Raw genomic sequence first — 25293 nt, 5'->3', positions numbered from 1 at the left:
ACCTTAAAGCATTTGAACACAAAGGTTACACTTACATGGTGATTGCAAAAAACCGGGATGAAAGAGGGCGCCGCAACATCAACAGTGCTCTGTACAAACTGGTATACAAATAGACAAAAAAAAACTGCACAAGCCCCACAAATTGACTCTTGGAACTCACCATGATACCACAATTGTAACGAACAGTGAGAGTACTGTAACCCTATCTAATGCAAACAAGGCTGAGAGGGTTGCTTCTTTCCACGCCCACTATTATAAGTTTTCCATAACGTTTCGCTTTTTGGAGAAATTTATCTGCGAAAAATTCCGTGTTACGTGACGTCAGGTCAGATTTTAGTGGGTTTATTGTTACCATGGCAACAAAATTTTACTGGCAGGGTTTTTTAATATCAGGAGATTCTTGGTTTTTAGAAAAAAATAACTTTTCTTATATTAAATTTCATTTTTTTTATATATATATATTATTTACGTTGATTCTGTTTTTTTATTCCTTCTAAGTTTGATTACTTTTTTGGGTCAGTTTGGGTGGAAATCTGAGGTTTGTCGGAAATCAAAGAGTCCAAGAAAACTCATAAATTTTGAGTTAATTCCTGTGTCATATGACATCTCTCATTCCTTGTTGCAAATCTGACAGGAAACATATCTTGAGATTTTATCTATTCTCTTGGTGTTATTGTCATAGCTTTTACAGTTATTTCAATTAACGTTGTCGGATTAAAATCAAGCTAAAAGACAAGACCGCAATGTTTTGTGGGATTATTTTTTATGAATAATTTCATCAAAATCATCCCTGCACGTGCAGGTCATTGTACTGTTAATTACAACCTATTGTCTTCTCCAGGCATGACTGATTTTGATGAATTTATTCATAAAAATCCCACGTAAACTTTCGGTATTGTCTTTTACCTTCATGCTTTGAACCGACAACGTTAGTTGAAATGACTGTATACTTACAAAGTTATGGTAAGGGCGCCAGTTAACGGTAGAAATGGACTGATAATAATTAAAGACTTTTCGAGCATTCGGTTAATCTATTTGCACTGATTCCGATGTTAGATCACGGCATCTCAGTATATGTTTTGGCTGTAAGGGAAATTAATCTTTAAAATGCTTGCTGAGATTGAAGCTGGAAAACTGCATACCGAATATATTGTTAGGAAGCAGCATCAACAAGTAGGGCAAAAATTGGACAAAATCTGTAATCTGTGAATCATGCAGAGGTTACTCTTGTAGTTAATACCTCTATCGTATAACTCTGGCTTGAAATAACTGTATTAACATAACATTGAAGGCATTAATACCTTAAGCATGTTGAACACTTGCTGTCAATTAAACTGTGTTGTGATTGATCACGATGTACATAGGTGATCACGGTGGTTTAGATTTGCTGTAAAACATTATTATGTAACGCAGGTAAACTTGTAATATAAAAGCAAAGAACTTTAAGTCCTCAGCTTAATAACTGTGGTGGAAAAAGGGCTTTTATTAGTAATAGCGTTTGTTCTCGCAAACTATACTTTGTGTGGGAATATAATAGCGCAGACTGCGAACACTAAATTGAGCTAAATTTCTAAATGCATCCAATAAAAGTAATTAAAAAAATAAAAAACAAATCTTGTGTGCGTTTTGTTGCATATGGTTATTTTCCGTTCTGCGCCCTTCAATGGCTGTTATCCGTAAGACGGTTTTTGGGCTGTCTGCAGACACACCCCCAACTTGCGCCCACAATTCTATACCATGAAGTAATGTGCATACACTTAACTAGTGCTAACCACACACTAAAAGGCATACACTTAACTAGTGCTAACCACACACTAAAAGGCTCAAAAACAGTACAGACATCCACTAGGATTCAAGCTATTTCAGAGCTAAACGACAACAATTAGCAATAACTTATTGCTCCCCGCATAAGTACCACAAAGGCCTTCATATGACTATTAAGACCATGCTCACATGGTAAAAAGGCTGAATATAAGTCGACAGTTTTTAAAGCCGAAAAGCAGTAGAAGAGGTATCGAATGGTCTTTGCGAGCATTTGCGAGCATGCGAGCAGTGTGTGTATTTTTGCGAGCACGAGCAGTTGTCAAATATTTCTTGCGAGCAGCGAGCACTTTAGAAAATACAGATGGCGAGCAGTGAGCACTTTAGAAAAATACAGATGGCGAGCAGCGAGCACTTTAGAAAGTACAGATGGCGAGCAGCGAGCACTTTAGAAAAATACAGATGGTGAGCAGCGAGCACTTCGAGTACTTCGTAAATTTTCTGCTAGCCGGAATCTCTCTTTTATTAATAGGATACTTTGCTTTTCGCCAGAAAATTAGGTGCAAGCCAAGGGCGGTTCAACCAGTCCCAGCATCTTACAGCCAATTGTGCCCCGCTCATTGATGCCAAATTACGTCACGCAACTTCACGTGAGTCAGTCAGGGTGGACCTCAACTGAGAACTTTAAGAGCTCTCAAGGAGATCTACTAGATCCAAAGCCCGCGATCTAAAGTTTTCCATCTCTTTCTAATCATAACTGATTTATCGTTTATTATATGTATAAAAAAAAAACTACAAAGCAGGATTAAAGAAATTTCCAGCAATCAAGCACATGTTAACGACTGAAAATTTTGCGAGCACGAGCAAGCGAGCACCCGTGTAATTTTTGCGAGCAATTCGAGCAAAGGCCAAATTTTGCAAGCACTTTTAAATTAAATGGGACCATTCGATACCCCTAGTAGATCAAATTACTTTCAGTGAATATTGACGTTGCGTTTTCCGTCTGCTCTTCAAAGCCGATTATTAATAAGTTATTGTCTAGGTCGGTAGCGTTCGATGGAATGATCACATGCACCTCACGGGTGATTTTCGAAATGAACGATTTTGTAATTGTTTAGATGATTATCACCTAACCTAATCCCAATTAATGAATTTGACAAATTTCAAAAGCCCTGCTAAAACTTTGAAATTCAACAATAAAATTCCGTATTTTCTGTGTGGTATTAACCTACATAGGAGCACTTGTTGAAGTCCCCAAATGCTTTAGAGTAAACAGCCACGGGTTGTCAATTTTGAGACCCCTAACTTTCGTCTCCCCGAAAAAGCAAGGAATAGGCCATTTTTGAGCTCATCTAGAACACACAAACATGACAACAAAAACAAACCGACTGTGATGTTTACACTCTGTAATCTTTCTGTAATTACCTGCTTTGCCGCATGAAGAAATATTGTTTATAAAAAATATATTCTTAATTCTGTCTGTAATTGTATTTTGTTTCTGGGGTCATCCACTCGATTAGCCCTGCTATTTGGATGATCCCCACTCGCTCTCTATTTTGTTGTTATAATTTTACTTTCCTTAGTTGAACTCTGTTTTAGGCTATGTTCACACGGGACCGGTTCCAAATGGTTCCGATCTAAAACTCGTGACGGATAGGCCTTTTGTTCACACGGGCCCTGCTCGTCGTACCGTCAATCCGTTCCCGATCAGGTCCGATAACTGGACCTTCAAAAAAGCAGGTCCAGTTTTGGAACCGTTTTGGTCCCAAATGGATCTGTCACAATGTAAACACCTGGACCGGTTTCCTTCTGGTACTAGCAGCGCAATTAAGCCTGGGTACTAGTTGAATTTATCGTACTTCGGCCAAGAAAAACACCCTTTCCTTGGTGAAAACGCCCTTAACTCGGCCGTTACGATATTCAGCTACTTGCATCGGAAATCTCAAAAGGATAATCTTTCCAGAAACCATTGAATGATGCCGGTCTTCATATTTCCTTTTAACAGTTTCCTAATCTTTTCCGTTTGAACCCTGGTAGGCTTTGTAATTCATAATAACTTTTAAGAGAAGGGACAATTCATCGTCCGTCCAGCTGAAGGCTTTATCTCCTTTCTCTATCGATTTAGCCTTCTTCGGCGCCATTTTGAAAGCTTCAACGTATATTTTGCGCTTGCTCATCTGGTAGAAACAGCTGCTTTTCTTACTTCTATTCAGTACCGAACCATAACAGCCCGGCCCGTGTGGCCTGACGTTGACAAGCGGAACGGTCGCGTGAACAGAAATGGTCCGTTCCATGCGTGAACATGGCCTTAGTTGCCTATGTAAATTCAACCTATGTCATGTAAAACTGAGCTGAGTTAAATAAATCGTCTTGTCTTGTCTTTCCTCTTTCAAAATTATCAATAATCGTTTTGGGTTATTGAAACAACAAGCTACCAGAAGACTTACAATTCATGAAGTTGGTCGATTCCTTCCACAACAAGAGGCCACGAGCCACTTCATTCGAGGTGTGCACCGCTGTTGAAGTTCTCCCAGCGCTATTCCACAGTAGAACACACTGGAGAGATGAAATAAAGTCCTTGTAACTTGCAAATAACCTTGGGTGGACATGAAACTAACACAAAATGATGAAATGGGTGCTGAAACGAGAAAATAAACAAAACGACGCCATCTTAGAATTGCAGAAGCCCGGAAGAACTTGGAACTAGTTGTTTCCAGGAAGGGTTGGGTAGGGTGAGTCAAGATGCGGCAGAGGGTAGGGAAATGCGAGATTAATAACTTATTTAAATAACCCAAACGATTATTGCTCATTTTGAAAGAGGAAAGACAAGAGAGTTTAACATTATAATCGGTTTCTTTTTGTAGTCATGGTTGTGCGTTGTATAGATGAACTCAAAAATGGCTTTCCCCCACTGGGACATGTCAGTGACAAACGAACTCTTGAAACCAGCAAGGTAAAAAAGGGTAATCTAGACGTTTTAATGAAGTCTTTGGAATGATATGTTGTTTAGCTCTAGTTACCAACGAAATTTTAACCAGGAAAGCCAATTTACCACCTGCACAAGGTATGAAACGGCTTGCAACTGTTGGTATAAAGGCGTGAACCAAGGAGGGAATATATCAATCTATGACAACACCATTTCCTGATAAGGAAACAACAAACGAAAAGGGGGTTTGAGTATAAAAAAAAATAATAATACATTGTCTTAGAAAGTTACATGATGCTGAGTTTGCAATAAGAAGAATTGAAGAAGAATTGAAGAATTGTGAAGAAGACAGCTGCTGCAGTCCGATTATTACAAGAGTGTTGCCAGTTTCAATAGTAGGTGGTGGACCACAAGCCATTTTGTTTTTTTGTTTTTTTTTTAATGGAAAGGCAGCAAATATCAAGTGATAAAGGTACAGAGTGGAAGTTCCCCCTCCCCCCACCCCCGCCGCCTTTCTTTGAATTTCCAATGATTTTCAGTGAGGAGCAAAGAGGAAGTTGATTAAAATAAATAGTTCTAGAACCACACAACAGCCATTTTTCAACTGATACTGCCCTCCCCAGAAGTAAAGAATCATTATGAAAACTTTTCCCAGAAGATGTCATAATAAGCATATGTGACTAATCGCGACTAAAAAGACAAGTGGCATGTCAAACCTTTAATTAGTTTTAGACCGTTTATTTTCCTGGTGGTGTTGACGTCTTCTAAGGCTTAGTTTAATGGTACCGGCCCCTGTTTTCCTAACAACCAAAAACATCTGCTTTTTTACAGAGCGTAGAAGCAGGCTTTAGCTAATAAATTTGCCTCAATATTTACCAGACCCTTCTCAAGAATATCAGGATTTTATTACCAAACTAAACTAAGTACTGTTCAAATAAGGCATAAAACAAGTACGGATATGATGCAGTATTGATACAGTTGGTTATTTGTACTGTAAAAAAACTGGTTTGGTGGGAAGTTATTCGCACCGTAAAAAAAAAAAAAAAAAACGTTTTCTAACCCGTGCTCACTTCTTGTTTAATTTTTTTCCTGATAGTTTTCTTTTGCTACTCATCAGAAAAGCAAAACTTGGATAATAAATCTCTTATTAGATGCTTTGGTGTGTAGTATCACTGTATATTGTTACTTTTTGTTTGTATTGACTCGCGGCATAACTCGCAAAAAAAAAATTCAGTGATAGTACACACCGAACACATCTGATAAAATATACTATATATTTTACATGCAAGCAAAATACAGTTTGCTTGAAACAGTCTGCTTATTTTTTCGTGATCACATCATTATCTCAGAAAGTCTCAGAAGCTCTTCATTTTGTCTTAGCCTATGGTCGATGTTCCAATTTTCTTCTATACCCTTTTGTCAGCTCAGGAAGAAAGCAATTTGTCTAAGACACATCTGGCCGGAAGCTTTTCATTTAGGAACTCAAACTTAAACCTAAAACCTGGCAAGCTGGCTCCATTCTTGCTAAAATACCCCTCATTTGAATTAAACCATTAGCTGTCATACTGGAAAGATCCATTTCTGCTATCATAATAATGCCATGAAAAGATCACCGAAATGTTGCTCTTTTTTATCCATTATTTTTCCTTTAGCTTTTAGTGTTGTTTGAAATCCTTTCTCTGATAACACAAAAAATAAATTTTTAATCCAAAAGGAAATTAAAATGGCAGTTTAATTAACGGCGGCAAAAAAATTAGGACATATTTTGTTTCAAGTGGATGTGCTAGTGCACAAAAACAAAAATTCATAAAGGTTTTTGTAGCATGACAGCCGTAAGTATTAAAACATGAAGAAACTTTTTCTTAACGTTTTAATACAGCTGTTAATTAATTGATTAAATTTTATTGTTTGCAACATGTTTAAGCCCATGAATAGCAAGGAGAACTTGGCAAAAGAAGGAACACTGAACATACCAGAGACGCAAACAAACGAACAAACGGAAGATCGAGCGAACGAAAAACCGGGCTAGCGAACGGATAGGCAAATGACCAAGCGAACAAAAATAGATGAACAGCTGAACGCGCGAGTGGACAGTTCTATTTGTTTGCAGTCACAAGCGTTTATAGGGATCGATTTTCTGATATTTTAATGGAAACATAACGTAACGTAATATTTTCGTAACGAGTGAAAAACGAGGTCGCTCGTTCTTAAAGGATATACATGTGCCTAACATAAAATGTGTCATCATTTTCTGATCAATAATTAAAGAGTGTAGGTTAATTATTCAAATCGACAAAAGTCTGTTATCCTTCAGGTAGTGCGCTACACACACCCAGTTGAAACAAGGACATCTGATCAGAATACAACATTTGCAAACTTGAGGTATGTGCTACAGAGCAGAAAATTGTTCTTTGTGATCTTGTTTGCATGTTGTTTTCCCTTTTTTTCTTTTCCTGTCTTTTCTTTTCTCTCTGTTTTTCAATAACCTGTCAACATTATTTTCTCACAAAGATAACGCATCGATAAGTGAAATTAAACGACTTGTATTTCTGGCAAAAAAAGAAGAAATAATTCACATTGGACTCGTATATATCCTTTCACCCCTGTTAATTTACTCAATACGAACCAATATATAGACTACGAGCAGTTGCCTTTTTTTCTTAGGAACAGTAAAGCTGGCGAACCTCACGAGTGAGCGCGAAAATTGCTTCCCTTGCTCGCGAGGCTCGCCAGCTTTACTGTCCGTAAGAGAAAAATGGCACTGCATATAGTCTACAGTAACAAATGTATAATCAATGCCTTGGGATGTTCATTTATTCGTTAGAATCAAGATGGCTCTTGCAAAAGCCATATTCCTTGTCTTCGTCATCACAGTCTCTCATGTGGAGGTGATTGCAAAACATTCCATGAAGTCCAGAGGTAAATATTCATAACAATCAACAAGCAGCCAAGTAAACCGACAACATGTCAAAATAAAGTACCTTAGGAAGACGGAAACTGTTTCCTTTAAAAAAGAAATGATTAAAAAATATCATAGACAAATGAAAATACATGTAACTTGCGTGAATCGATTTTTTTTCCACATATTTATCAAAATCTTAAAATCTTGGTTCGCTCGAAATAATAACAAGCGAAATACCGAAGGAGATGCCAAATGTTTTCATCCAAGTAACTGGGAAAACGTTAAAAATGGATTTTGTTTTACTTACAAGGAGAAATATTTTGCGCCTATTTATCCAGACACTCGAATCTAGTATAATTTTTCTTGAAGATATTTTCATGGCTTATCTTGCTTACTTTCATAAGCTAAGCTAGTGATCAGAGTTCTCCCGAGAGTGAATGCAGACCGTAAAGCTTTTTTACCCTGCTAAGGTGACATATAAGAGGGAGAATGGAAAGAGGTTTTGTTGTGAGCTGAAAGAGTAGAAATACCTAGTACCCAGTTTAATAGCCTAGCTCCCACGAATCCTCTATAGCTCAGTGCATAGGTTCGACTCCTGTTAGGAGCACTCGGACTTCCTTTTCCCGAGTGTGACTGTCACTTACTGAATTCTTAGCGCAGAAGTTATTGTAACAACCATATATATTTTCAGCCGAACAATTAATTAACGCCAAATCTTTCTGGAGTTAAAGAGACAAAAACCACATTTCGTTAGTTTTATTTTTTATGGAAAAGAACTACAGTATTTAGTAACCCAATTTCCTCGATTAAACTTTACGCCTAAAACGATCAAATAAACGCCGGGTAAAAAAAAGGATAAATCAAAAAAAGCGACTCGTCTGTTTATTCCAAATACCACGACTTAATGTTAGGTTTGAAATTCATTTTTAAAAGACGGTTGTGTACCTTATTCTCATAGATAATTTACTTCTCTCATTTCACGTAAAACAAAGCAAGCTGTGTTACCCTCTCCTCACAAAAATCTCCTTGCCAGATGTGGTCATTCCGCTCCTTTCGCTTAACCAATCACCTATCATATATCAAAGTCTGGGAAGACAACCTTCGATCGATTCTAAAGTCCTCTTCACGTGATACTTCTAAGACAAATTTTTTCTATTTAAGTGAAGGATAACCGAGGGAAGTTTTTTTTGTTATTATTTAAAACAATAGAAACCAATTTAATCTTTACTGTAAGAGCGTGTAGAACTTATGTTTTGTCAGCTGAAAACATTCGCTTCATAAACAGACTGAAATCTCCCGTTAAAATAAGACTTCCAGCTTTGTTTCCACGAAATGATTTTTACTTATTTCACTGAATAGTGTCATCAGTTTGTCTTTAATTCATCTTCATTAGTATTGAGTTAGGTGCTCACTAGCTTTGGCTTGAACACAAAAGTTTTCGTTATGATTTGACTGAGGAACAACAGCGAGAGCAAAGGGGCGTCATTAATCTCGTACCCAGATGTTTTGTTTTCGAAGAAAACATCTGGAAAAATCAGTCACCTTCTTCAATCTGATTGGTCAATGAAAACGACACGTGCGCACAACTTTTCAGTTCTTTGCTTGGGATGCTCGTTGAATAATCTATCTTGACACTTCTGTCATTTTTTGAAAGTGGTTTCTCATAGCGGTTTAAAGTTTACCTTGATTAAACTGCGACAGGTTTTCGTAAACATACAGCTTTTTAATAGTGTTTTATCTCTGTTCAAAGTTTTGGGAAAAATTTTGCTTGACAATGTGACCCGTACTTCTCGCAGCTTCGCTCGCTTCTTGCGGCTCCGCCACCAAAACTTTATTTCGCGCGCGCCTACAATACCGCCAGCTATGCAGGCTAAAGTACTCACGGAGTGGAACGTTGCAGTTTTGCAACAGTCTATTGACTGTTGAATATAAAGAAAGAGGTTACACAAACATAAAATGTGTTGCTTAGTATCTCATTTCTGATAAACCAGAATAATAACAACAGCACAGAAATAATTATAATTAGGGAGTTTAAGAAACGAGGACGGCAACGGTAACGAGAACGTTATTTAAAAATATAACTTCTCGTTTTTGTAACTCTTTCGCAATCATTAAAATTTGTTTAACTTGAAAAATGCTGGCGAACTCTCCAGGAACTAACTTAGTAGGAACAACGTCAAAGTATGGAAAAATAAAGAATATCCTGCGTCATACGCTCCCGTTCTCGAGAAAACCTAAAATTTGGTCATTTCACGTTGTTGTTTTGCAGAGAACGGTAAAGAAATGTACCAAAATGTGAAATGCACCTGCGAAGCGATTGTTTTTGCTCATTAAGTCCATTGTTTTGTGGCGTTCTCGTTGCCAGCGTCGTCCTCGTTTCTTAAACTCCCTAATTATCAAAACTTCTCCTGCAGGTTTGTCAGTGATTAAAATAATATTTTTCTCGTAGTGTTACATAATGTATTCAGAGTGTTGCCACAAACATTCCTTGCAGCTTGCCCCGCGGAAAAGGAAGTCATTGATGCGATTAGGAAACAAAACGACGAGGTTAAGAAACAGCAAGAAAAGGTTAAGAACCTAGTCGACAGAATAGCCGCAGAGGTTGAACGTACCAGTTGCTTTGAAGGTAGGTAAAAATGACTTTACATTATACAGACAGAATCGTTGGGTCATAAATTTTGCGTTACCATAGTAACGTTGATTAAACTGGACTTCTTTTTTTTTTTTTAATGAAGAAGAACTTTATTTCATTACATAAATACTTATTACACGTTTCAAATAGTTAAAGAAAAGAAAAAAAAATACAACAACAGCAACAACAACTACAATGCTACTATTATTACAAAGTTGTTATAATATATTACCGTATTACAATTCTTAGCCTGCGAGCAAGCTCTCTAGCTTGGGGTTGGGGGGCTTGCTCGCAGGCTATACAATTCTATATGACAGAAGTTTATTTTAAACGCAGATACTAAACACACGTACAGACAAAACCAAACTGCATAAGCCATTGCATTAGCGCGGCAGCTATTACTTAAGAAATTAGCTGAAGCTAATGTAGGTAAAAGAAGGAGCATATTGTTTTTCGACAGCTGAAATTAACTTAGTAATTTTTCAATGCGGTATTTAAATTTAATTTTTTTTTCTAAAGGCGGAGAGAAGCAATGCTTCTTCGTTAAGTTTCCTGGTGTATATATGTCGCTTGATGAATAAGAGTGTGTAATTAAATTTCTTTAATAATGGTATGGAGTTATTAAAGATTCCAAATAAGAGTTCTTCTTTGTTTGGAGTAAAGTTTGTGTTATTGTTATCATTAAACCAAGACAAACAAGTTCTAGTGAATCGCTGAGTGAAGTTGCATTCAAGGAAAGTATGGTCAATAGAGTCCTGATCCCCGCAGTAAATACATTCATTATCTGTTTTAATTCCGAATTTGTGAAGTTCTTTCTTCGTAACGATAATTCTGTGTATAAACTTGAAGTGAAATTCTTTCATTTTATTTTCCTTGCTGATATCCCGAACGGAATTGAAAATGTCACTCCATTTTTCTTCATCTAAGTTGAGAGTAGTGTCCCAACGTTGGGGACCAGAATGCTTGTCGTTATACGTTTTATTAATTATGAGCCAATAGAAATCTTTCGCCTTCGCTTCCATAAGGTTGATTCGTACCTCATTTCCAAGATGAAAAGAAGTTACATCGTTGATATGAGCCAAGGCGGAATATTGCATTGATATTGATTTTGAGACCAGGTGTTTTGGTATAGCGTTAACGACCTGATAGAATTGGAGAAAGTTAGTGTTAGTTAAGCCATATTTCCTTCGAAAGTCATTGAAAAATAAGAAACAACCATCGCTTCTCAGTAGGTCATTGATTTCTCGTACTCCTTTCAAGAACCACTCTTTAATAAAAAAGGGTTCACCACCAATTAGGATATCCTTATTGTTGAACAAAATTGTGTCATGAAAGTCCCTGGTAGAAAAAAGAGTTCTTTGCTCCCTAAAAAACTCGAGCAGTTCTTTGTAGAACCTTGGTAGATCGAGTAAATACTTGACATTGTAATTGCAGTTAAGAAGGAATCTCAGACCTCCTCTCTTTCTAAAACAATAGTCTGGTAACGTCTTCCAATTCTGATTTTGACAGTTTAAAAGCCTAGGAATCCATTCTAAACGTAACGATTTTATCATTGTCTCAACATCAACCATACGTGGTCCACCTTTGACATATTCCTGGTAAAGTCTAGCTCTTCTAATTTTGTCACGCTTATTTTTCCATAAGAACCAGAAAAGGCGTCTTTTAACATTATCTATGACATCGTTTGGAACGTCTATATTGGATATAGAGTAAACAAGAGACGAGATCCCTAGTGCTTTAATTATTAGAACCCTTCCAAACAGTGATAAGTCTCTGGATCTCCAAATATCAAGATTCGTTTGGAGTTTTTGGATTTTAATTTTAAAATTTAGTTCATCATTACCTTTAGAATCATACGATAAATATATTCCAAGGAATCTGGTCGGGCAATGAACCCACTTAAGACTTAATGGTTTATTACGATTATTAGCCCACTTGCCTAACCACATAGCCTTTGTTTTTTCAATGTTTAAACGTAAGCCAAATATTTTCCCACATTCTCCTAAAATAATCAATGCCTCCTCAACCGAACCCACGTCTGCACAGAAAAGATTAGTGTCGTCTGCAAACTGGCTCAATTTAACTTCGTGATTACAGAGGTTGATGCTTTTCACATTGTCAGACTGCCTAATTTTGTTGGACATTAGTTCTGCCGTCAGAATAAAGAGAAAAGGAGATAAAGGGCAGCCTTGCCTCATACCCACGGAGGGTTTAATCCAGTTAGTAGCGAAACCATTCTTTAGGATTGCGCTTTCAATGTCTTTGTAGAAGACCTCTACCCACCTCCTTAAGTTTGTCCCAAAGTTATAAATCCTGAGAGCATGTTGTATCAGTGACCATTCTAAAGTATCAAAAGCTTTGCGAAAGTCTAATGAAAGGAGAATCCCTGTAGTTTGATCCCTTTTTGTTTGTTCCATTAAATCACTAAGAAGTCTTATATTCTCTCCGATGTATCGACCTTTTACAAACCCTGTTTGGTCAGAGTGTATCAACTTAGGTAATAAAGGTTCAATTCTCTTAGCTATAGCCTTTGCTGCTACTTTATAATCCACATTTAAGAGGGTGATTGGTCTCCAATTTTTAAGATTTGCCAAGGATTCCTCCTCTTTTGGAATTAAGGTTATCACACCTCTACGCTGGGAAATGGATAATTGACCTTTCTCATGAGCAGTGTTCAAAGAATCCACCAGATCGTTTCCTAGGATATCAAAAAAGCATCTGTAAAATTCGACTGTAAATCCATCTTCACCAGGCGATTTTCCGTTGCTAAAGGACTTTAATGTATCTTTACATTCTTCAAATGTTAGAATTCCTTCCAGTTCATCTCGTTCATCATTCAGTAATTGAGGTGTCGTTAAATTTTGAGTGAACTGATCGAACTCAGACTGCGCTCCCGTTATCTTTGATGTGTAAAGGTCTCTGTAGAAATCTTCTATTGCCGACAAAATCTCTTTGTCGTTGTATATAAATTCTCCGTTTTTCAATTCAAGCTCGGAGATTGTCTTCTTGTTATAATTTGTTTTCTCCAGATTGAAGAAATAAGAAGTCGGACGTTCTCCTTTTTCTAACCACCGGCATTTGGACCGAAACATTGCCGCTTTACCTTTGTTTTCTTATATCGTTTGGAGTTCCTTTTTTAAGTCCTCATATATTTTTAATTCGCTATCTATGTTTTGTAGGTCATTGCTTTGGCAAATTTTCACGTCTAAATCATCTAATAGTTTCGTTACTTCAGATTCTCGCTTATTTATTAATTTACACTTTCCTTTTGTGAACGCCTGATGGTGACCGATCTGATCTCCATTTTTAACAGTTCCCAGAATAACCGTTTGTCTTCCACGTTCTTAAGTTTCTCTCGTAACTTCAGGTATATCTTCCGTATGTTTTCAACATATTCCTTGTCGTCCAGCAGTGTGTTATTAAATTTCCAAAACCCCGGCCCCCTCGAGGTGTTTTTTGGCAGATCTAGTGACATGTAGACTGTTTTGTGATCTGGAGCAATTGAAGCCTGGATATCTACTGTTTTAACATACTTTTTCAGCTCTTTCGATACTAAAAAGAAATCAATCCTTGATTTTACATTCAAAGCTTTTGATCTATAAGAAAATTTGTTTGTGTTGGGGTATCGTTCCCTTTGAATATCAATGAGATCAAACATATCCATTGTTATTAAAATTGCATTTCTAAAGTTCGTAGCTTTCCATGCCAATCCACCTTTTTTGTCTTTTTTTGTCAAGGTACAGTTCCAGCCTCCCCCTATAATTAGCGTTGTAAGTTCTGATTTGTCGATCAAATAATTATTAAGCTCTTGTATAAATTGCAATTGCTCGTTTGGATTGTTTGGGGCATAAATGTTACACAATGACAGCTTAAAACATGTGAAGCTCACTGTAATTAAGGCTATTCTACCATGGGTGTCAGAAAAAGAAAACTCTATTTTTGTATTCACTGACGGGTTAATCAAAATGCACACTCCTTTGCTATGACGGCTCCCATGAGAAAAAACAATTTGCCCTCCCCATTCATTTTTCCAAACAGATTCATCGTTAACCTCTGAATAGGTTTCTTGTAAAAAATTGAAAGAGGCTCCCTGATCTTTTAAATAAGAGAATATGCTCTTTCTCTTTGTTGGGTCCCTAAGACCACGAACATTGAGCGACAAACATTTGCATTTTTTCATGCTCAATCGGATTCATAAATACCAAAGCTGCAGCAATGAATAAAAAAAAAAAACAAAAATTCGATTTACGACCACTGACCTTAGGAAAACAAACAAATAGACAAAAAAAAAGATACTCAATTCTAATTAGGAGTGTCCCTCTGCGTCCTTATAGCAAGATCTTCCCTCCATAAAACTCAAAGATTATCTAAGTCCTCTACACAGTAAATTCTTACCGGTGCTCCTGAGGGTGACGTTTTTACAAATACCTTTCCGTCCATAGTCCACACACTAAGTAATAGTCCCTCCTTTCTCATATCATTAGCTCTCTTCAAAATACTTCGGCGATATGCTGTAAGATTTTCGTTTAGAAAAAGACGATTCTCTCCGCCGATTGAGGAGGCGTAACTCGTTGTTGGAAAGAGATCAGATACTTTCAGATTCTTTAACTTAACACGCTCTTTGTATAAATTAGATTTCACCTTGTGGCTGACGAATTTAGCGATTATTGGAGAGTTACGAGCCTTTAGCTTGTGTGAAATCTCGATGTCCTCCGCTTTAATCGGCACATGTAAGGCTTCTCCTAGCTTTAAAAATACCTCTTCGGTGCTGGTATAAGCATTCGCAGGAACTCCATGAATTTCAAGCGAGTCTTTTCTTGTATATTGTTCTAGGTCATCCAGTTCTTCGCTTAATTTTTTCGACTCTTCGATTTCATCTTTCAGCTTTTTCTTCGTGGCATCAAGTTCTTTTTTAAGCGCTAGATTTGCATTTATGGAAGCTTCAAGTGTAGATTTCATCTTCTCCAGATCCCGTTTCTGCGATTGAAAAGCCGCCTTGAATTGGGCGATTTCTTCCTTCAGGTTTAGGTTCTCGTGCTGTATTCCAGTTACTTTAACTTGTATATCGGCCAATATGTCCTTTAACTCTGCCAGACTAGGCTCGGGAGGTGCGTTATTTGGTGTTTTCGTTTCATTGTTTGCCGCCATGTTGACTCGCTTCGCCTCGTTCAAGACGCCTTCGTCTTCGAGTGATCCTCGAGCACCACGTTTATTTTTGCGACTGTTTCTAGTCATCAGCTTGGAAAACTACGGATACATACCAGTAGAGGACGAAAAACAGTTCATAATATCAGCGATGTTGTTTTGAAGGGAGGATTTTTGCTCCGCCTCAAAATGTGCGTCCGACCAGGTCGGATCCACGCATGCTCTCCAAACTGACTTAAACTGGACAAGTTTTCATAAACATACTGCTTTTTAATAGTGTTTTTTCTCTGTTCAAAGTTTTGGGAAAGTTTTTGCTTGACAGCCTCAGGTTGAAAACAGTAAACTTACAAACTCCAAACTCGCCTCACTCATCACTGTACGTTTAATCATTGTCTTTGTCACCAAAACTATGAAGATTCACGTTGTTTGCACAAACACCGTTTCAGTGAGATGACGTAGCATAGTTTAAAAGGGAGATAGAAAAAATACGGGTGGTACTACCACGCAAAAATACTAATAAGTACTTACAGAACACATTTTGAACTTCCAGAAAGATGAAACTTCACACTCTAAACTGACCGCCTAGAAAACATGACATTTCTCTTTACACAAACTTTTTACCTTTATACCGACACAAATCTACACAAGCGATCTATTCAAACACTGTTTGTTTAATACATCCACCTCTTATAATGTTATCAGTTACATAAAATACACGTTGTACATTGGTGAGACATGAGGGAGACTAGGTGACCGATTTCGGGAACATCTCCGAGACATTAAAATTAATCACATCCAGACCAGTCGCTCGACACTTTTAAGACCCATGTACACCCTAAAGGAGAGCTGAGTTTCGCACAGAAAATCGCTAGCAAAAACCAAATAGCGAAAACAATCCACGTGTTCATATTTCGGTTAGACAACCTTCTTCAGGGGCTGCAAAAAGCTAGGTAAAAATGAAAAACACCGGTTAGAATATTTGAAATGATACATATGAAAAATTGAGATATGATTGGTTGATAAACATAGAAAGCAGAAACGTGTACAGAAGCCATTATAAAAAAAGCGAAATAAACAGATTAAAGGCCCAATTCCACCCTTGATTCAATGCGGTCGTTTGTTTTTGTTTTGAAATCGCGCTTTTCTTAAATGGCGCAACCCGACTGGGGAACTATTTTTATCGAGCTTTTCCCAAACACAACAACACTCAGGCAGTCCGGAAATCCAGCTGTGTTCTTATGAAGTTGCCCGGATGATATCGTCGAGTAAAAATCTTCAAATATAAGCTTATTTCTTCATTAAAGAGGATAAATCCATTGGTGCTTTTTCATTGTGGTTTGCCCTAAACGAACTCTTCATCACTTCCGTTCATCCCATAGGGTTCAAGAGCCTTGCCCTTGGAAATTAAAAATGTTTCTCTTTCCCAAGCATGGCCATTTACCATTAACTACACCAAATTATAACAAGGAAATGCAACGTATATGGAAAACGCTAGTGTTGTTGCTCAAACATCATATTGTCGGTGGTAATCACTGCATTCTTAAGTTAACATACATATGCAGTTTATATAAATGTTATGTAAAAGTTACTTTTTAATGTTAAGTGGCATTTTTCTTTTCTCTATCAAGATTATAGAATGCCCCACTTCGAAAAATATCAAGACCTGCCAACCAAAGGTGCTCTCGCCGTTGAAAAGTTCAGTATCGATGGGAGTCTGTTTCTCGGCTTCGCTAACTATTATGATGATAACAACGGATACAACACAGAATCTTACATCTACAAACTGGACGATTCAACTGGAAAGTTTTACCTCTATCAGAAAATAGACACCAAAGGAGGATGCGACATGGAATATTTTACAATCGCTGACAAACATTACCTTGCTGTTGCTAATCGCAGGAATAAAACTACCCGTCGGTTGAACTCTGCCATCTATCAGTGGAATGGAACCCGCTTCATCGTCGTGCAAAACATTCCGACACTCGGATCATCTAGTTTTAACTTCTTTAAATTATTGTCGGACGTTTTTCTCGTCATCACGAATATATATGATGACACTACGTATAGTGTAGACTCAGTCATCTACAAGTGGGAAGAAAACCAGTTTAACAGGTTCCAGGAGATAAGAACCGAGGGAGCTAAAGCAAGTACTACGTTTGCAATAAAAACTGAAACTTATCTTGTTTTTGCAAACATTTACAACGACAAGCAGCGCTATTCTGTCCAGTCCTCTGTGTACAAGTGGTCAGGTAACAGCTTTGTCAAACTGCAGTCTCTTCAGACATATGGTGCCTCTGATGTCAAGTCCTTCAGCGACAATGGTGAGACATTCCTCGCTTTTGCTAATCTGCGAAAGGGAAATTCTTACGACATCGACTCGTTCATTTACAAATGGAATGGCAGCGGGTTTGTTCTGTTCCAGTCCATTCCCACTCAGAGAGCCTTTAACTGGGAACCATTTGCGATTTGCGGTGAAACGTTCCTGGCTGTTACCAACTACCATGGGGGGAATTTGGTTGTGTATCGTTTGTCCGGATCACAGTTTATCAATTACCAAGAGATTTCAACTCAGTATGCAACTGACCTTAAAGCATTTGAACACAAAGGTTACACTTACCTGGCAATTGCAAATCAGCGGGATGGAAGACCGCGTTACAACATCAACAGTGCTCTGTACAAACTGGTATACAAATAGACCAAAAAAATTTAACAAGCCCCGCAAATTGACTCCGCTTGGAATTCACCATGCTACCACAATTGTAACGAACACTGAGAGTACTGTAACCCTGTCTAAGGTAAACAAGGCTGAGAGGGATGCTTCTTTCCACGCTCACTTTTTATATTTTTGTTTTCATATTCGAGCAAACAAAACGAAACATTTTGATTTTTTGTTAACATTTTCTGGGAATGATTTTGTAGGTTACATGAAGTCGGGTCAGGCAATCAATGTTTGACCGGAAGAGTCTTCAAAAATCAGATTCTTATTTTAAGATAAAAATAATAATTTTTCCCGCAAATTTATATAATTTTAGCTGTTTTCCATTTTGATTACTTTTGGGTCAATTTAGGGCGGAAATCTAAGGTTTTAATTTTAATCTAAGGCATTCATTCATTCATTCCTGCGTCATATGACAGCTCACTGTCCGTTGCGAACCTTGAAGAAAACGTTTTTACAGGTACTATATATTCTCGAAGTGTCTTTGTCATAGCTTTTACACTTGTGAAGTTGTGATAAGTTCGCTGGTTGACGGTAGAAATGGACTGATAATAATTTTAAAAAAGCTTTTCAAGAAAGTTAGTCTATTTGCACTGATTCCTTTATGTTAGTTCACGGCATCTCAGGATATGTTATATTCTTTGCTGAAGCCATTTTTAGAGGATTCTACGCGGCTACTTATCAAACGAGTGATTTTTAAGTAATTTCATCGTATAAGGCTGATTTTTCACATTGGTTAATAATATTTAATTAAGGCCACTCTGTTACATAAAAATGGCCGTAAGGTGAATTAATCTTCAAACTGCTTGCTAAAATTGGAGCTTGAAAAATTGACTGCAAAAGTATAGTTAGGAAGCAGCACAAACAAGTAGGGCCAAATAGGACAAAATCTGTGATAAAGAAAATACACAGTATCATCATGCAGAGGTTACTTGTGTAGTTAATGCCTCCATCGTATAATTTTGACTTGAAACAGCTGTATATATTAACATTATAGACCATTGACAGCATTACTTCTTTGAGCATGTTGAACTTTTGCTGTCAATCAATTAAACTGTGTTGTGATTGATCACAATATACATAAGTGATCACTGTGGTTTGCATTTGCTGTAAAACATTATTATGTGACGCGAGTAAATTTGTAATATAAAAGTAAAGAACTTTAAGTTTACTGTACTTAATTAATTGGGTGAAAAAAGACTCTTGTTATTAAAAGCGTCCTTTCCCGCGAACTATACTTTGTGTGGGAATGTAATAGCGCAGACTGTAAACACTAAATTAAGCTAAATTTCTGAATTCATCCAATAAAAGTAATTGAAAAAAAAAAACAAACAAAAAAAATGTCTGTACGTTTCGTAGCATACCGTTATTGTACCGTTCTGCGCCCTCCGCTGTGATCTATAAGACGGATTTTAGGCTGTCTGTAGACACACCAGCAACTTGTGCAAAATATCGTGTGTGCCCACATTTCTTCACCATGTATTAATGTGCATACACTTGAATAGAGCTTAAGTGGTTCGGATAGATTTCATCTGATTTTCGCAAATAAAATTAAATTCAAAATTAAACAATCTTAATTAGAACTTACATTAAGTTGAAGTATTTTAAAAGTTTGTTTTATTGGAAATTGCAACTTCAGTACGTATACATGTGCTCTGAAATGCAATCATTGATTGCACAGGAACTACAAAGCAAAAAGTTTGATGCGATAGGTAGGTGTAAGATCGGCCAATACCAAGATTACCAAAGATTTAATAACCCACCATTCAGTGCTGTCAAACTAAACTTTGTTGTCAACTTTTGTAGTTTTTGTAAGAGCCGCCTCCTTTATCGAAACAATTTCCTCTAAAGTGAACTCGTGGCGAAGCGGGAAGCCATTTTGTTTTTCTTCAATGATCAGATGGCTGATTTCGGAAAAGACAAGCGAATCGTCAACCTGTTTACAAGAGGATCCCATATCGCAACCTAAGCGTCATTTACTTCGTACAGAAGGCAGTCGAAGTGTCAGCTGAAACAGTTACTAATTGATCCTCTTTTGGAACCCCAGGGATAAACTTCAAATTCTGACCCTGGCTAAGCAAACTTATTGTAGGCACACTGATTTCTTTATCAATCGCTATGAGCAGGCAGTACAGAGACCCTTTGGTTATCTCCTCGTTGATATTAAAACCACAATTCAAGACAACTGTAGGCTACGAAAGAACGTACTACCTGGCGAGGAACGATTTGATAACATAGGGGTAACGGAAAATTTCTCGCAGGAACAAGTGCAGTGTCTCAAGCAACAGAACCTTATGACTCCCCTCAGTAATTCCATGCAGCAATGCAGAAATTACTCGATTCTATGGATCAGGTCGTCTTTCGTGATCATACCTCGGAGACTATGAAAGAGCAAAGCATTATATGCAGCTGCAAAACAAGTATTTGACGTCTACGGCAACAGTTGAATTACAGAACCAGAAAATCAGATCCACACTACTCTGAAGAACACAGAGTAATTTCTAGCAATCTCCTACCAGGTGATGTGCACCGTTTATTCAAAACCAATGGCTGTACAGGAGACCGCTGTCCAAAGACCAATGACACAGGCGACGGCTGCTTAAGAACCAATGACAAAACAAACAACTCCCGCGGAAGCCTCACTTCTCTCATCCATCTTAACACCCATCCCACAGTACCCTCACCTGCACCGAAAAGAAAACACTTCCCCGAATTCGGTTAAAAAATTACTCGGATGACCCTGCTCGTCCATCGAGAAGATCGCGGCGAATTCGCAGAAACCAAACTTACAAGGATAAAAACTTTGTTTTGTACTTGAAATGTTGAACAATTTAATAAATAATTATTACTAAAATCTTTGTGTGTGTGTTGAGTGTGCGTCGTTATTGACATGCAACAATTGAGCAGCTGGAATATTTTTATTCGGAGCACTGTATTAAAGACAACAACAGACTGTTTGGTTTATTTACAGAACTGTTTAATCGCCAACAAAGCTTAACTGAATTAACATAATAACCTGGGTAATGGTGCGTGAAAGAGAACACGCGACTCGTTTTTAAATGGTGAATGTTTTAAACCATCTTGTATTAAATTTACAGGTAATAACGACAAATGCATTAAGCAAGACATGACTCAGAGAGAGTAATGCTTGCCAAATGTGCGTCAGGTGATTATATTGAAAAAGAGGCACTTACGCTACACTTAGGGAGTTTGTACATTAATAATTTTCCTAGGCAGTTTGAATATTAATGATTTACCTAGTAGGCTCTTACCTCGACAGTTTGAATTACCTAGGCACTTACATTGCAGTTTCAATATTAATGATTTACCAAGGAACTTACGTAGGTAGTTTAAATATTAATGATTTACCTAGGAACTTACGTAGGTAGTTTAAATATTAATGATTTACCTAGGAACTCACGTAGGTGAAGTAGGTAGGTGTAGGTGAACTCACGAATATTAATGATTTACCAATACAAGGCACTTACGTAGGTAGTTTAAATATTAATGATTTACCAAGGAACTTACCTAGGTAGTTTAAATATTAATGATTTACCAAGGAACTTACGTAGGTAGTTTAAATATTAATGATTTACCAAGGAACTTACCTAGGTAGTTTGAAAATTAATGATTTCCCTGGGCTTTAAACTAGACAGTTTGAATTACCTAGGCACTTACACTGCAGTTTGAATATTTATGATTTACTTAAGCACTTAACTAGGCACTAACGGGGATTATATTTTAACATATATAACTACAGTGCGCTACACTCACCCAGTTGAAAAAGGACATCTGATCAGAATTAACACAACCTACGTTTGCAAACTTGAGGTATGTTCTACAGAGTAGAAACCTGATCTTTGTCTTGTTTCCGTGTTGTTTTCCTTCTTTTTCTTTTCCTTTTTAGCTTTTCTTTTCTTTTTTTCTTCCTTCGGTTGCCTGTCAACAATTTTTCCTCCCTAGGAAACAGTGAAAACCCACGTATAAGAACCTAGAATTTTTGGGTTCAGGCTGAATGGATTCTTATATTTTGGGGTAGTTTTTCCGAAGTCAGGCTGATTAGGTTCTTAGTAGGTTCTTATTTGCAGGATTTGTCATAGTGATACCATTCAGAGAACTACTGTCATTTGTATTTTAAACAGCAAAAATGCCAAGCCTTTTTTTTAAACAATAATAAATTAAGTATCATAGGATACCATATTTACAGCTGTATTTGATCATGTAAATTTTAAACAGCAAAAAGACCTGTCTTGTTTGCTTAATTATTCGATGCTGTAAAGAAGAAAACATTTTGGGCTATTTACAGAATTTCTCAGAAATTTCACAATTTCTAACAATTAAAATCCAGTATTTTGGCTACAAAATAAGAGTGTTTTTTTTTTGTATAAGAACCTATTTTTCTTTGCCAGGCTGAATAGGTTCTTATATATTTGGGTATTAAAATGCCCAATTTCAGCCTATAGGTTCTTAAATCAATAGGCTCTTATACGTGGGTTTTTACTGTAACGCATCGATACGTGCAACGAAAACTACTTGTATTACTGGCAAAAGAAGGAGTGAACAGTTCACATTGGAGTCGTCACTGTTATATCGATCTTTCACCACTGCCAAATTACACAATACGAATCAGTAACTAGACTATGAGAAGTTCCTTATTTTCTTAGCCAGGGAGTAAAGCTGGCGAACCTCACGACTGAGCGCAAAAATTTATTCGCTTGTTCGCGAGGTTCACCTGCTTTACAGTCCCTCAGAAAAATAAAGCCTTGCTCGTAGTCTACAGTAACAAATGTATAATTTATCCAAGGAGTTTTTCTTTTATTCGCTAGAATCAAGATGGCTTTTGAAAAAACAATGTTCCTTGTCTTTGTCATCACCCTGACAGTGTTCCATGTGGCGGTGATAGCAAAACACTCCGTGGAGTCTGGAGGTAAATATTCATCATTTCATAAGCTTAGCTACTGATCAGAGTTCTACCAAGAGTGGGCGCAGACAGTAAAGCTTTTTTACCCTAAGCTGGTATTTTAGACAGAGAGTGGTTATGCTGTTTGTTGTGAACTGAAAGAGGGTAGAAATACGCCTAGCTCTGACGAGTCCCTTGTAGCTCAGTAAATAGGTTCGACTCCTCTTGCTGTAACAACCATATATATTTCAACCGAAAATTTAATCTACTGACCAAATCTTTTTGGAGTTACAGAGACAAAACCACATTTAGTTAGCGTTATTTTTTTTGGAAAAGAACTACATCATTGCAAACATTTTAGTAACCCAATTTCCTCGATTTAATTCCATGCCTTTAGTGAATGTTCAAAGAAACACCGGGTAAAAAGGGCATTAATACGTCTCGTCCGTTTATTACAAATACTACGATTGTTTGTTAGGTTTGAAATTTATTTAAAAATGACGGTTGTGTACCTGATTTTCACAGACAATTTATTCCACTCATTTCCGTTGAAGAAAACAAGCCGTGTTATCCTCTTCTTCACAAACATCTTCTTGCCAGATGTGGTCATTCAATTCCACTCCTTTCCCTAAAGCAATAAAAAGACTTCCTTCGCTCGAATTTAAAGTCGTTTACGCGTGATACCTCTAAAGACATGGAACATTTTTTTTCTATTTAGCTGAAGGATAACCGTGGATAGATTTTTTTAATTATTTAAAACAGTGGAAGGCAATTAAACCTACGCTTTCAGAGCGTGTAGCAATAACTTTCTGTCAGCTTAAAACATTCACTTCAAAACCTCTCGTACTTAAAACAGAAACACACTTAAATTTCCTTTTAAAATAAAACACTCCCAACTTTGTTTGCACGAAATTACTTTTTATTGATTCGAATTCACCGAATGGTTTTCTTAGTTTGTCTTTAATTTGACTTGTTAAGTATAGAGTCTTAGGTGCTCACTCGTTTTCGCTTGAACGCAAAAGTTTTCACAGCGAGAGCAAATGGGCCTCACTAATCTCGTACCCAGATGTTTTATAATAATAATAATAATAATAATAATAATAATAATAATAATAATAATAATAATAATAATAATAATAATAATAATATTTAATACTTATACTGCGCTTTTTTCTATAAAAATACTCAAAAGCGCATTACAATATTATTAATAACTAAATTAAAAACCAGTAAATTACCCGATAAATTTACAATATTTAAAAATAAATAAATAAATAAATAAATAAATAAATAAATAAATAATCAACTAAAAGCCTTCTTAAATAAATATGTTTTAACAGAGCGTTTAAAAGAGTCGATTGATGTTTCCTGTCTTATTGGCAGAGGAAGACTGTTCCATAAAAAGGGGGCAACTATCGATAACGCGCGATCTCCCGAAGTCTTCTTTGTTCTTAGCCGAGGTCCTTTTAACAATATACCATTATTGTTACGGCGTAGTTGGTAACATGAGCCCAGTAAGACAGAGGCAAGATCCTTAAAATAGCTAGGCGCAACACTGTGAAGAATCTTAAATGTAACAAGGAGAATCTCAAAATCTACGCGCAAGCGCACTGGTAGCCAGTGGAGTTCTCTTAGCAAAGGAGTAACGTGACAATACTTAAGTTCGCAGTAAACCAATCAAGCACTGGCATTCATGACTCTTTGAAGTTTCTTAATTTGATACTCAGGAGCACCGTAAAATAAACCATTACAGTAGTCAAGCCTGCTTGTGATAAACGCGTGAACAAGCCTCTTGGTGGACTCGCGAGACAAATACTTCCTAATGTGCCGGATATTGTACAAATAATAAAACGCGCTAGCACAAGTCTTAGACACATGAGTCGACATATCCAGATAAGAATCAAACCAGGTGCCCAAATTGCGCAATAAAGAGACAGGCGGTACCTCAGCTTGGCCGATCTTAATCTTATCAACGGAGACCTTTGATAACTGTCGTTCCGTGCCAATGATCAAGAACTCAGTTTTATCGTCATTTTGTTTTTGAAGGAAACGTCTAAGTCATGTCTTCAATCTGATTGGCCAATGAAAATGGTACGTGCGTACAACTTTTCAGATCTTTGCTTTGCATGTTCGTAGAAAATTTTTTGTCATTTTATTAAAAGTGGTTTCTCATATCGGCTTAAATTTTACGTTGATTAAACTGCCACAAATTTTCATAAACATACAGCTTTTTAATAGTGTTGTTTCTCTGTTCAAAGTCTTGTGAAAAGTTTTGCTTGGCAATGTGACCCGTAGAACTAACTTATACGCG

The 25293-nt window shown here is 37.0% G+C and overlaps 2 protein-coding genes across 2 annotated transcripts in view; one reads left to right on the top strand and one right to left on the bottom strand.

Moving 5' to 3' along the window:
• Window positions 1-25293, top strand: part of LOC146455193 (thrombospondin-type laminin G domain and EAR repeat-containing protein-like) — a 51025-nt gene that overhangs the window by 23106 nt on the left and 2626 nt on the right. Inside the window, exons 2-3 of the mRNA XM_085094562.1 lie at window positions 7006-7069; window positions 22909-23009. Coding sequence (XP_084950688.1) covers window positions 22916-23009 — 94 coding nt within the window. The 5' untranslated portion in view covers window positions 7006-7069; window positions 22909-22915. The remainder of the gene's footprint in view (window positions 1-7005; window positions 7070-22908; window positions 23010-25293) is intronic.
• On the bottom strand, window positions 14529-15369 carry LOC146455194 (uncharacterized). The gene has a single exon (XM_085094551.1). The coding sequence runs from the start codon at window positions 15367-15369 to the stop codon at window positions 14578-14580; it is 792 nt and encodes a 263-aa protein (XP_084950677.1). The 3' UTR covers window positions 14529-14577.

The sequence above is a fragment of the Pavona decussata genome, unplaced genomic scaffold (assembly GCF_977016875.1).
Source record: "Pavona decussata unplaced genomic scaffold, jaPavDecu1.1 SCAFFOLD_282, whole genome shotgun sequence".
In the NCBI taxonomy this organism is placed as follows: Eukaryota; Metazoa; Cnidaria; class Anthozoa; order Scleractinia; family Agariciidae; genus Pavona; species Pavona decussata.
The sequence above is the reverse complement of the archived record's forward strand: the minus strand, read 5'-3'. Positions and strand labels throughout refer to the sequence as shown.